General features: G+C 40.9%; 1 protein-coding gene across 2 annotated transcripts; it reads left to right on the top strand.

Moving 5' to 3' along the window:
* The first annotated feature begins 1,484 nt into the window (after positions 1-1,484).
* pld5 (phospholipase D family member 5) lies at positions 1,485-13,549 on the top strand. 2 transcript variants are annotated; one of them, XM_086033204.1, is made up of 10 exons: positions 1,485-1,833; positions 9,071-9,207; positions 9,286-9,469; positions 9,645-9,753; positions 9,820-9,947; positions 10,405-10,602; positions 11,481-11,632; positions 11,817-11,982; positions 12,105-12,195; positions 13,300-13,549. In XM_086033204.1, exons 1-10 carry the CDS (start codon positions 1,675-1,677, stop codon positions 13,530-13,532), a joined length of 1,557 nt encoding a protein of 518 aa, XP_085889330.1. In that variant the 5' UTR covers positions 1,485-1,674; the 3' UTR covers positions 13,533-13,549. The 2 variants fall into 2 exon arrangements, with proteins under 2 accessions (XP_085889330.1, XP_085889331.1); XM_086033205.1 differs by lacking the exon at positions 1,485-1,833 and adding an exon at positions 6,387-6,598.
* The last annotated feature ends 43 nt before the right edge of the window (positions 13,550-13,592 follow it).

Genomic DNA, 13,592 nt, shown 5'->3' with positions numbered 1-13,592 from the left:
TTGATTCATTACTAAATTTAGTTTGGATACTGTTGTTACCAATTCTACAGGAGCGTAGCCAGAATTTTTTTTTTGTGGGGTGGCCAGGGTGACACAATGTCTCACTGAGAGTTGGCCATGTGCATATATACACACGTATTCACAGCTTTGTTCCTACTTGTTTTATGAGTGTGCTGGGCAAGACTGATCAATTCTCTCCAGAGGTGGCAAATCCAGGTCCAGAAAGTAAAAACCCCGCCACCGTTTGGCTTTAGCCACAGGGTTTTTTCACTCAAGCGCTCTTTTACCTGCTGGTTAAATAAAAGCACCTGTGGCTAAAGTCAAACTGTGGCAGTTGTGTTTACTTTCTGGACCATTTGCCGCCTGTGCTTCTCTGGCACATTGGTTCTTTGCCTCTGCAGTTATACATACAAAAGTTCCATCAATCCATTATCGATACCGCTTATCCTCACAAGGGTCACGGGGCGTGCTGGAGCCTATCCCAGCTGTCTTCGGGCAGTAGGCGGGGGACACCCTGAATTGGTTGCCAGCCAATCGCAGGGCACACAGAGACAAATATCCGCACTCACAATTACACCTAGGGGCAATTTAGAGAATCCAATCAACTTACCATGCATGTTTTTGGAATGTGGGAGGAAACTGGAGTACCCGGAGAAAACCCACGCAGGCACGGGGAGAACATGCAAACTCCACACAGAAAGGCCGGAGCCTGGATCGAACCCACGACCTTGGATTCGAACCCACAACCTCCGCACTGTGAGGCGGACGTGCAAACCAGTCGACCGCCGTGTGTGTGTGTGTGAGGGGGCGGGGGAGGGGGGGGGGGGGTGCGTGTGCGTGTGTGTGGGGGGTTGTGTGGGGGTGTGTGTGTGTGTGTGTGTGTATATATATATATATATATATATATATATATATATATATATATATATATATATATATATATATATATATATATATATATATATATATATATATATATATATATATATATGTTAGCACGTCCGCCAATATATATATAAATATATATATATATATATATATATATATATATATATATGCAGTGTACTAAAGCCAGCGAGTGTCTCTTACACATTTTCGTAGCAATAAATTATGCAAGCTGTAAAAATGTCAAGCATCCTCAGCAGGCATATGGTGGCTCTCGCTGAAAGATTTTTGGGGAGGCAAATTTTTTCCTGTTCATTCTATTCTGCAGTTCAGTATTTGAGAAATTAGATATCATAGTTATGTGTTTCTGTCCGTTTCTAATATTCTTACCAGATGTTTCTCAATCAGATTAAGCTCCACTTTCTGCGACTACAGCCTCTCCTGTTGCATTTTCGTCATGTCCAGAGGCCTGTTACACGCTCCTCCCTTTCTGCTAGTAGACCAATGAGATACAAATACAAACACACACACACGCACACACACACACACACACACACACAGCATCCCTCCTTAACAAGTATGAGGGGCGTGAGAAGGCGTTGGTGCTCTGGCCACAAACGGAGCACAGGAGAGCGCTGCAGCTTGCAAGTCAGACGGCTCATGGAAAAACAAGAAGCAATCGCAGCTCTAAATGACAGAAAGAGAAGGACGCGTCAGCATCTCGCTGTGAAGGTAGCTTGAGGCAGACTGTCTGTGGCCCTGCAGGCGGGACAGACACACAGGCCATCAATGGAACTGTCAAATAATGCAAGGTCGAGGGTGCATGAGGAGGCTCCCCAAGCCCTGCTGCCTGATGTGTCCCAAGTGAGAAACAGCAGCTTCAGTGCTGCCCAACAACAGGGCTACTCTGCCACCATCTTTCTGCGCCGTAAAGACAAACTAGAGAAGGTAAGGCAATGCTTCAAACTTTTTTTTACCCGCTTGTTTATGTTTTCTTTTTCAGGTGAACCGATGACATTTTGTCAAGTCAATTAATTTTCAAATGTCTCTGGAAATGTATATAACTTGAACATTGCAAGTTGGAACAGTTCTAATTGTCCAATTCTAAAAGTGTGCAAGGCTGTAAAACTAGTGGAAGCCACTCAGCCAGTATCAAAGTGCAACATGGAGTCAGGTTCACATCCATTGGAAGTGCTCCTAATGCCTGTGGTGCATCAAATCCAGTACGGTAGAAATCTAACACAAGACACACGTGGCTGCTCTCTGTTGTCACAGATGAGGTATTGATCACTGATTTCCTCATTGCTACCACACACCCATTGTGCACGTGCACATACACACGCGACACAGGACAGATCACCTATTAAAGGTGCCATGTCATAAGTTTTATATGTAGCCTTTAATATTCCTTTAGATCCTTTTATTGTATTTCCAAGGTAATTTGGGATGGAAATGAACAGGATGTCCTTTTTCAAGCTATTTTCTTTGGTCAGAGATAATACTGTTTTTGAACAGACCGTTTTCTCATTAAAAAATACTCAATATGTAAATATGCTATCTTCCGATTGGGTCTCTGTTGTCTTTAAATTGGAAGTCAACACAACCATATTTTTTTTCAAGAACATATTCTATATTCTATATTCTAGGCATTCGGATTAATATTGCATTTGTGGAATAGGAGTTAATCTACCCCTTTTTAGCCATTTTCGGGGGGCAGCCATTTTCTCACTTCTGTCGACTGAAAATGACATCACAACTACTAAGGGCTCCGGTAACTACCAATCACGACTGACCTGCTTTCTGAAGCTGAGCCCTGAAGTGACAAAATGCCCGCCCCCTGTGATGGCTAAAAACGGGTGGATTTTGCTGCTTAACTCATATTCCACAAAGGCAATAATAATCAGAATATTTTGTTTCAACAAGTGGGCCTGCATAGAACATATTCTTGAAAAAAATATGTTTGGGTTGACTTCTGCTTTAATTAGATAACGTTAAAGACAGCTTTCCTCTGATCGGTAACTGCTGATATGTGGGCGTTTTGTTGGAATTCAGCAGCCCGGAATTGTGTTTGGCACATTTCATAAAGAATGGCAACCTTCACACACTCTACAAATACATTTCCTGGTTTTAAGCGACACAGCCACACATACAGTATTTGCACCGTGTGTGAGAAACAGTTGACTTGACGAAGCCGTCCCACAATTCTGGTTCCGAAATGCTTTGGAGTTTATCCCAAAGTAAAATGAAGCCGTTTTCCTCAACTACTTTGAGATTGGCAGCTGATGCACAATTTTGCCTTTCTAAGGCCATATTGATATATCTTTAAACCATAAAACAAACTGGATTATGATTGAAGAACCCTTTGAAGGATTGACAGGTTCTTATCTTCTCATTTGTGTTCTTCTTGAGAGAGATTCTTCTAAGAACTTGCACATGAATTCTGAGCTATTTCATCACAGAGCTGAAATACTAGCGTGAAAAACAAATACTTGTGGATGTTAACACTAGTTGCTTTTATGTGTACAATCCAATATTTACAAACCCCCACACTAATTGTACATAGAATTTTTTTTTAGTAATATTTACTTTAAAAAAAACAGTCAATTTTTGATTAAACTTTACTTGCATATTATTCTTGTTTATTTTTAAAAAGTCACTCAACGAATAAGGAACGAACTCCTAACTTTCAGTTTGGGAGATAGCCACTCTAACACCTGAAACATGACACTTCTACTGCATATGACTGGCGTCTCCAAAAGAGACCCCCAAAACGGTCTTGGAGGTACGAGTATTCCGGTGTGACACCAATGATTGCTAACACGCAGGAGGAGCAGCATATCTCAGGTGGTAAAGTGGCCATCTCCCAATCTAAAGGTTGGTGGTTGGTTCCTCAATCGTTCGGTGTCTTTTTTTAAAATAAACTAATACTATCCAAGTAAAACTTACTCAAGAAACATTCCCTGTAAAATTTACTTAGAATTCCTTAGTGAAAAAGCGTTACTATTTTTTTCAAGTAAATATAACTGCAAATATTACATTAATATTTCAGTGTATGATACAAACATTCTTGTTGTTGCTTCTGGTGGCTTAAAGTGAGGTGGTAATGTAAAGCTCTTAAAAGGCTTAATGTATCCCATTAAGCATTCTACTTGAAGTATTAATCATTTAACATGTGAAAAGGAAAATAACGTAGCTTCTGATCATTTACGCCCTGTTCTCCAGCGTGGCGTGGTTGTCACAATATGACACATTGGTCCAGGTATTAATGATATGTTTTGGTTGGCCTGCTAAAAACAACCTTTTTTTATTTATTTATTTATTTATTTTTTCACAAAAGCCATTAAAATGGTCAAAGCTGTGTGCAGCGTGTCAAATGCTGTGCTCATCCACCCAGAGTGGACAACAAGATTGATGGCTGCTTTCAGTAAATCTAGCTGACTGAAGCCTGTGATGGTGGTTTTCACTGAACAAGTACTGCTCTGCGGTGGCCAGGCACTCACTATGGAGCTTACTCAACCCGACAGAAAGACAGGATGCTTTTTAAAAATTGTACTGCTCCAAAACTAAAGCATTTGGCTTGTGGCCCGGCTGCATAACAACCTGCCGTTGTGCCCAGTCAGCCTTCACTCTGTATATCATTTTGACTTTGATACTAGAGTAACACGGAAGAACCCCCCTACCCCCAAAAAAAGCCGAACAAAAAGCCAATGCTTCCTGTGATTGCGTTGCAACTAGCCAATGAAACTCTGGTGTGAAGGTGAGACACCAACAGTGAAACGTCCTTGACTGGCATCCACAAAGGTGTTTTTTTGATGGGAGGAAATTAATTTCTCCTTTCCAAACCAAGTGAAAAGTCAGATTTATAAAAGATCAAAATTGTCATGCCATTCATTCTTAAAGACTTTACTTTTATTCAACCTTTTTAGACTGAGCCAGTGTATTCTTTTATCAGGGTAAAGTTGGTGTTTGTAAAAGCTGCAAATCTCGGTAAATGACACAAAAAAAATATCCCAGAATAATCCAAATGGATTTGCAGTTTTTTTTGGAAAAGAGCCTTTAAAATGCATAGTTTGGTCGAGCTACATCAAATATTATTCTGAATTTGCCAATCAACATCTTAACAAATAGTTTAATATATAAACTGAGAACATGAAATTCAGACAGCTCGTTACCTATTATCAGCATCTCGTTATTTCTTAATGACTTAATAGAGGCGTAATTAAAAGTGCAATACATGTAAAAAAGTAAAATAAATAATATCAATAATAAATAAAACCGTGTGCAGCTGTAAGAGCAGTCATCTCCCTCGGGATGTGACTCAGACATTTCTAGTCTCACTCTCGCTGTCCTTTTGGTCTGTCACAAAGAAGAGAACATGCGTTGAGCAGCACCAGCACTCACAATAGATGTGACATTGTTCCACTTCCTTCTGATATCTTGTACTTCTGCCTCATACTTATGGTGCCACGTTGCTTTAACTCATTCTATCCCAATGACATATTTGTGTGTCATATAAATTACATATTTATTTCACAATGGGTCTGAAAAAGTCTGGTACTGGTAACAATGACGAACTTCAAATTATGTCTCGACTATATGTGGTGTTTTTATTGATTTTTGTGAATATTTATGTGAATTGAATGTCTCCTATTATTCCTTAATGACCGATATAATCACATGTTGAGCCGCAGTAAGTACTGGCCTACCACTGCCAACTCAGAATGAGAAAAAGGTGTTTACAACAGCAGTCAGAATGAAAACAATACGTTTTATTTGATATATGGTCATTTATGCCATATGCGTCACCCTAGAATACAGGTGTGTAATTTGTGGAAGGGACTTAACACAGACGGTAACATCTAGCACTGTTATTGCATACGTTTGTAGTGACAACAAATTCAGTCGCAATCTTTTGACAGACAGTACCCAGAATTTCCCTACACATACTACACGTGATATAGTTGCAAATGTATTTATGATGCGGACTACGAGCTACGGCATCGATGCAATTTCAATTTGAATAGGTAAATAACAATATAAAGCACTCGGCAAGGATTTGCTCGAATAAACAAAGTAACCAACATAATGTATAGAGCAGAATAATTTATATTTTTTTGTGTGTAAAAAATGGCTGTGATTATCCTCAAACCAACATGCAGAACTAGGGGTTGTTCGAGGTTAGGCTACTATGCATTTAATGGTGCTGCACTGCTTCCTCAAAGTTTGACCATTTCAGGTTTCTTTAGCCTTCCTGACAGGTGTATGCCAACTTAGGTTGGATCATGGTGTACAAGATTAACAAGGGAGGCATGAGGGCGGGAGTTTGGGAAGGAGGGACTGGGGCTGTTGGGATTCTAAACAGCAGCTTTGCATTGGTGGTTTGAACAAGAGGGTTTGGTCTGTCTCCATCTGTCCCACAGTTGAGTCAGCATGGAGCTGCACACTTGCTCATTCTGTACTGCTCGCACACCCACACCCACACACACAAACACAAAGCTGCAATAAGAGCAGGACTTGAGGTGCACACACACACACAGGACGGCTCGGTACATCAGTGAAACGTGTGCATGATGAAGTGTGAAAGTATAAGTATGGAGCAGAGCGAATTGAGGGACCCAAACGGACTGATGAAGCAGATGCACTGATGTCACAGAAGTTTGAAGGAGTGCACGCAGCTCTCATGGCAGGTCCGACGACAAAGGAACCCGTAAAGGTGACGTTCCCAATCGCCACATTCATACACTGCATGCATGTTTTTAATATGTAAAATCGCAACTTCATTGTTTCTGTGGAGCTTATTGTACTTAAATGTCACTGTCAATGTATGGACTGTGTTTTGAATATAATGCAACTTTGTGTAATACAATCAGCAACTCACATTAATTTCCATAATCCATTTCTTTTAGGTGAGTTTTTGATGATTCAGCACAAAAATAAGCTTTACAACATCCCAGGGCTCAGTGGCACTTTTCTTCAATGGGATTTCTTATGCATATCTGCATGTGAAACACGGTCTTTTCCTTTGGTTAGACTAATGGAAATCTCAGGGTCTCAGTTGGCATTAAAGGAACGTACAGTACACACAATGTGCTGCCGCAGTCTTATTAACTGAGATGGAGTACAGATGAGAGGGAAGAGAGGACAATTAAACATTGTCCTTACATTATTGTAAGAAATGGTGATGAATAAACATCTTCAGACATTCTCAGAGCTATCTCATATTCAAAAGGACAAATAGTTGTGAGAATTGAGCAAACACGACCACATTGGGGAAAAAATACACTACTCTTAAGAGATTTTTGCAATGTTATGTGTTATTTTATTCCTGAATTTTTTTACATCACAGGTGTCAAACTCAAGGCTCAGGGACCAGTCACATCATTTTATGTGGCCCGTGAAAGCAAATCAAGCAAAATCTTGCAAAACTTCAAATTCCCATATATAATAAATACTGACATTAAAATATTATGAGCATTTTCTTGTCACGTTATTACAGTAACATGAACAACACTTAAACAAACTACTGTTCTTGACTTCTGATTTCAGAAGTAGTTATCCATTAATTTGCTATGTAATGTATAAGTAATAATGGGGAGGTGATTAAATTCGAAATCTAACCAAACATATTTTTTTGCATGTTCTCCCCTTGCCTGCGTGGGTTTTCCCCGGGTACTCCGGTTTCCTCCCACATTCCAAAAAAATGCATGGTGACTTGATTGGACACTCTAAATTACCCCTAAGTGTGATTGTGAGTGCGGATGTTTGTTTGTCTCTGTGTGCCCTACGATTGGCTGGCAACCAATTTGCAGTGTCCCCCGCCTACTTCCCGATGACAGCTGGGATAGGCTCCAGCAGGCCCACTAGTTGAAACAAGGCATTCTGATTAATATTGCGTTTGTGGAATATGAGTTAAGCAGCAAAATCCACCTGTTTTTAGCCATCTCAGGGGGCGGCCATTTTGTCACTTCTGTTGACTGAAAATGACATCACAACTGCTCAGGGCTCAGGTAACGACCAATGATGGCTCAGCTTCAGAGAACAGGTCAGCCGTGATTGGCCGTTACCTGAGCCCTGAGCCCTGAGCAGTTGTCATTTTCAGTCGACAGAAGTGACAAAATGGCCGCCCCAAGAGATGGTTAAAAACGGGTGGATTAACACTTATTCCACATACGCAATATTTATCAGAATGCCTTATTTCAACTAGTGGGCTTGCATAGAACACATTCTTGAAAAAAATATATTTGGGTTGACTTTCTCTTTAAACATTTATATGGTTTTACAGTCATAATGGCCCTCCGAGTGAGACTGTAACTACAATGTGACCCGCGACAAAAATGAGTTTGACACCACCGGTTTACATGGATAAAATGCTCAGCACTCATGCATAACATTAAAAAAAAAGTTCCCTGAGTATGATGCAGTACAAAGTTAGCAAACTAAAACTAAGTTAATCACGCTTTGATACAACTTGTCTATCAGGTCTCATTCGATCATATACAAGAAGCTAATGTTGTGGACAGTGAATGTGAAAATACGGCATTTTGATAGCTCACCAACCCATCAAAGTCAAAGAAGGCAGAAAGCACAATGATGGAAGTGTGCAGTGGTAAGCAAAACCAAAGCACATCACTGCACTTTTCAAACAGCAAAATCCAGGCTTTTGCAATAGTGTCAGGAAAATAAGGCTGCCGGGCACCACTTTGACTCCCCCACACCTTTAATATAGCCACAATATACACTCATGTACACAAATATAACCTTTCATTTTCCAAGACATTGGCCTGGAGCGTGTTGCAGAGGTCATAAAATCCCTTTCAAGAGGGACATGCTTGAACAACAAAGCTGGCGGTGCACAAACAAGTCAAATATTGTGAGCCATACATTCTCCCGACATTTCTGAGTGATTCAGTGCTGTGGACAAATGTGTCATTTTCGTCAGTTCTGTTGCCATGTTTTCAAAGCAGCAGAATTGCTTTTCCAATACAACACACAATCACCCGCTTGTTTATTGATCACAAAGCCTGCATTCTCAGCGTATTGATTGAGGAAATTAACATTTATGGGGTCATTACTTTCCTTTCCCAAGACTCCAAAATGAATTGCCTTTTTGTACTGTTTCTCCCTTGCAGATTATTTTGCGTTGTTTACAATAAATCGTTGTGTTTGTGTTTCTCTGGCTCGTCAGACTCAGCAGAAGTGCATCGCCATCTTTGCACTGCTGTGCTGCTTTGCTGTGCTATTGGTGCTTATCTTCTCTTCGGTGGATATTTGGGGGGACAGTGAGGATGGAATCACAGAGGAGAATTGTCGCACCGACTGTCGGTGAGATAACCAACGCATGGAACTTAGAAAGCATAACATAAGAAGTCAATAAGAAAGTTGATTTTGTTGATATTGCAGCGTTGTCCTTATGGAGACAATCCCGGAGGATCTTCAAGAACACTTGAATGGCAGATCCAATTTGCCGCTCTTTGCTGGCTTCCATACCCTGCTGGACCAAGCTAAGCACTCGGTCCAGGTAGTGTCACCAGTTTGGAACTTGAGGCCCTCGGAAAAAGAACCCCTGCCGAGCACAGGACGACAGGTACAAAGTCATGTGAATGGGCCATTTACTTCCAGTAGAGCATGTGTCCAATTGTATTTCCCAAGTGGCCCAAAAGGAAAAACTTTAATTATTTTGAAGATTATGTGTCCCCTCTTAATGAGTTTAGACCTGCTGAGATAAAACAATGTCTAAACACTTAATACCGCTTCCTCAGGGTCAGCTTCTATTCCAGAGATTGCTCAGCTTGAAATCCCGTGGGGTCAAACTAAAGATTGCTAGCAGTCTGACAACCTCTGCAGAACAGAAGATTTTGGCAACGCACAGTAAGTTGTTGGCAAACTGGCATTGATTGCAGTCTTTAAATCTTTCACCCCCTCCTGTCTGTCTAGACGCAGAAGTTCATTTGGTTAACATGACAGCTTTTACCAGAGGAGGACTCCATTCCTCTTTCTGGATCGTAGATCGGACACACTTTTACGTCGGCAGTGCTGACATGGACTGGAGGTCATTCTCCAAGGTAACATCGCCATTTTAGGTGTGTTTTGCAAAAATGAAGGGTTGCCAATTACCTAATTGGAGGCGCTTTTAGCATCTCATAACTAAAGATCGGGCAAGTGCATGCATCTGAGTCAGTATGCAGTTATTTCAGGAGATACTTATGTTTGGGAAGCTGCCATATTTTATGATTTGAATGATGGGGGTGGGGGGGGGCGGGGTATGGGGGGGACTCCTGCTTCTTCTAACATAAACTGACATATACAGTGTACATGTGATAGAGACATCGGACAAATGCAACAGTTCATGTGCTTGCTGACTTCTCCTCCTCAAATTAACCAAAAATTAGGTTTTGTTTTCATCCTTTATCTCAGGACAAACGAGTCTAGAAAGCAAAGCACACTTGCGTTACCTTCTCTCTCAGTTCAACTTCTCTGCTCTTTCACTGGTGTCTTTTGTTGCTTTTTGACACCCCACAGAGAAAGGAGCTCGGCCTGATGGTGTACAACTGCAGTTGTCTGGCTCTGGACCTCCACAGAGTGTTTTCTTTTTACTGGCAGCTCCATGAGAGGGACTACATCCCCTCAATCTGGTCCAAGAGAGTTACAGCGCTCTATGGCAGAGACCAGGCCCTGGAGCTGGAGCTCAACAATACCCCTGCAGTTGCATATGTGTCTGTAAGGCTCGCTAGTATTTATTGTTTTTTTCTTTGTTTTTTTACCCAACACGCAGATCATAAGAAATGGCGCGGCATTTTAAATTGCAGTTTATTTTTCGAATGTGTAACATTATTTAAAGGGAAGTCAACCCAAACATGTTTTTTTTTTTTCAAGAATATGTGCAATGCAAGCCCACTAGTTGAAACAAGGCATTCTGATAAATATTGCATTTGAGGAATAAGAGTTAATGCACCCGTTTTAGCCATCTTGGGCAGCCATTTTGTCACTGTCGACTGTCACTTCTGTCGACTGAAAATGACATCACAGTTGCTCAGAGCTCAGGTAACGACCAATCACAGCTCACCTGTTTTCTGAAGCTGAGCCATGACTGGTCGTTATCTGAACCCTGAGCATCTGTGATGTCATTTTCAGTCAACAGAAATGACAAAATGGTCGCCCCCTGAGATGGGTAAAAAGGGGTGGATTTTGCTGCTTAACTCATATTTCACAAACGCAATATTAATCAGAATGCAGTGTTTCAACTAGTGGGCCTGCACAGAACATATTCTTGAAAAAAATAGGTTTGGGTTGATTTCACCTTTAAGTCACAAATATATGTACAGCACTTTTATGAGCCAAGTCACCTCACATGGCATTGTGGGATATGTTCTTTTCATAACAGTAATACACATCTACCGCGCTGATGTCATGTCATTACTTATTGTCATGGTAGTAAAAAGCTAAAATAGCATACATTGTTTTGTGTTTTAATTGATTTCTGTTTTAACAGAAGTTATTGTAACCATTTTAGTTTATTTCATTGCTTGACTTGTGATCTGTGCGCATGTGCAGTTTAATGCGTACATTGTCCCCTCAGCGGTGTATCTTCTCTGCAGACCTCCCCTGATCTCTTCTGTGCTAAAGAGCGCACAAGAGATTTGGACGCCATCCATCACGTCATGCAGAGTGCAAAGAGATTCATCTTCATTTCTGTGATGGATTACCTCCCTCTGGTGAGCAGGCGCTTCAGAGGAACCTCGGTCACAAGGTGCTGAGCTTTGATATGAAAACATGTGCTTCATGTGACATTCTATATTTCGTACCTGTTTCTGACGATATGAATACGAATTGACTCCTTTGGGGTTGTTCCTTGTGTAAAAGATTCAATGAAGATGAACTTGCCTAGTCCATGCAGAGAGAGAGTCATCTCATTAAAACGGCTTATTCATTAGGTACTGGTCCCTGCTTGATGAGGTGATCAGAGAGGCTGTGGTTCTGAGAGGGATCAAAGTTCGCCTGCTCATAAGCTTCTGGAAGAACACTCACCCGCTCACCTTCAACTTCGTCACCTCCCTCAAGTCGCTGTGCATGCAGCTGTCCAACTGTTCTCTGGAGGTGGTACGTGGACCAACTCCTCTCTCAATGTCTCAACATTCAGAGGATGTGACTGAATAATATTCATAATGTGGAATTAAGGATTAAAAAAAAACGTAATCGTGGTTCATTCTATTATCTTTCAGAGGTTTTTCAGTCACAAGCAGCAAAAGGATGACACTCAACATGGACTCAATCACAACAAGTACATGCTGACTGACAATGCTTTTTACATTGGTAAGCAGTGCATTTTGCATTTGTTGAATTTACAACATATTATTTAAAATTACACTACTTATAATAGAGATAATGCTAGAATAATTTCATCCTTACATTGTGTATGTCAATTTAGTATCCCTGCTTACTTATGGACAATGTTCCTATCATTGTTAACTTGGGGGAAAAAACTACAAAGAACATTTTGTCTCATTTAAAAGGGATGTCAAACCCAAAGTCTTCTTTTCAATAATATATTCTATACGCTTCCACTGGTCAAAACACAGCATTCTGATTAACAGTGCGTTTGTGGTGTATGAGTTATTAAGCAGCAAAATCCACTTGTTTTTAGCCATCTGAGGGGGCAGGCATTTTGCCACTTTCTGTCGACTGAAAATGACATCACAGTTGCTTGGGGCTCAGGTAACGACCAATCACGGTTCACCTTTTTTCTGAAGCTGAGTCATGATCAGGTCTGCGGACCAGGCGCTGCTCGAGGTGCCGAGGACCAAGCGGAGCCTCAGAGGAGATCAAGCCTTTTTGGCTGCTGGTCCTTCCCTTTGGGATGACCTCCCATTTCGATGTTAGGCAACCCTCTCTGTCCACTTTTAAAACCCGGTTGAAGACACATTTCTATTCGCTGGCTTTTGATCCGACCTGAGACTTGACATTTTCGGCTCTTTTACGGTGTCTATTGTATATAGTGTTAATTTATTGATTCCACTTGTTGTATTGTGGCCATTCTGTTCTTTGTATGTAAAGTGCTTTGTCACAGCTCTAGCTGTTGTGAAATGCGCTATACAAATAAAATTGTATTGTATTGTATTGTATTGCTTAACTCATATTCCACACACGAAATATTAATCAGAATGCCGTGTTTCGACTAGTGGGGCTGCATAGAACATATTATTATAAACAAAATGTTGGGGTTGATGTCCCCTTTAAGAACCAAGATGTAGTTTTGAGCACAACACAGTGCCCCTCAACAGCCAAATAGCTCTTTTTTTTTTACAGTAGATACCGCTATATTGCTTTGAGTTTACAAGGAATGTACATGTGAAGATTTGTACACAGACACAAATGAAAATGATTATCAAGACCTCATGTTCTGCTTTACCTTCTTAGGGAGCCATAACTGGGTGGGCAATGACTTTTCCAATAATGGGGGTGTGGGGCTTGTGGTCCAGATGAAAAATGGCGGAGGGAAGCTCGTGGAACAAGTGAAAGCTGCTTTTCAAAGAGATTGGACTTCACCGTATTCAAAAAATCTGCTGGGAAACAAAGATCGATACAACAAATACAGACACCTGCACCAAGTGGAGATTAAGGAGGAGAACACGTGGAATGATCCTTTGTAACTTATATTTAATGTGGACATGCTGCACTTTGCACTACGATGGTGAACGGCTTAGACAGTA

This window comes from Filicampus tigris, chromosome 6, assembly GCF_054856515.1.
Source record: "Filicampus tigris isolate MCC_2025a chromosome 6, RoL_Ftig_1.0, whole genome shotgun sequence".
In the NCBI taxonomy this organism is placed as follows: domain Eukaryota; kingdom Metazoa; phylum Chordata; class Actinopteri; order Syngnathiformes; family Syngnathidae; genus Filicampus; species Filicampus tigris.
Note: the sequence above shows the minus strand (reverse complement) of the source record. Positions and strands in the feature narration are given on the sequence as shown.

Excerpts from the sequence above, each read along its gene's own strand:
- pld5 (XM_086033204.1), top strand. The coding sequence starts at position 1,675 with ATGGAACTGTCAAATAATGCAAGGTCGAGGGTGCATGAGGAGGCTCCC. Across the intron at positions 9,208-9,285 it reads AATTGTCGCACCGACTGTCG|CGTTGTCCTTATGGAGACAA; the intron begins GTGAGATAACCA and ends TTGATATTGCAG. Across the intron at positions 11,983-12,104 it reads CCAACTGTTCTCTGGAGGTG|AGGTTTTTCAGTCACAAGCA; the intron begins GTACGTGGACCA and ends ATTATCTTTCAG.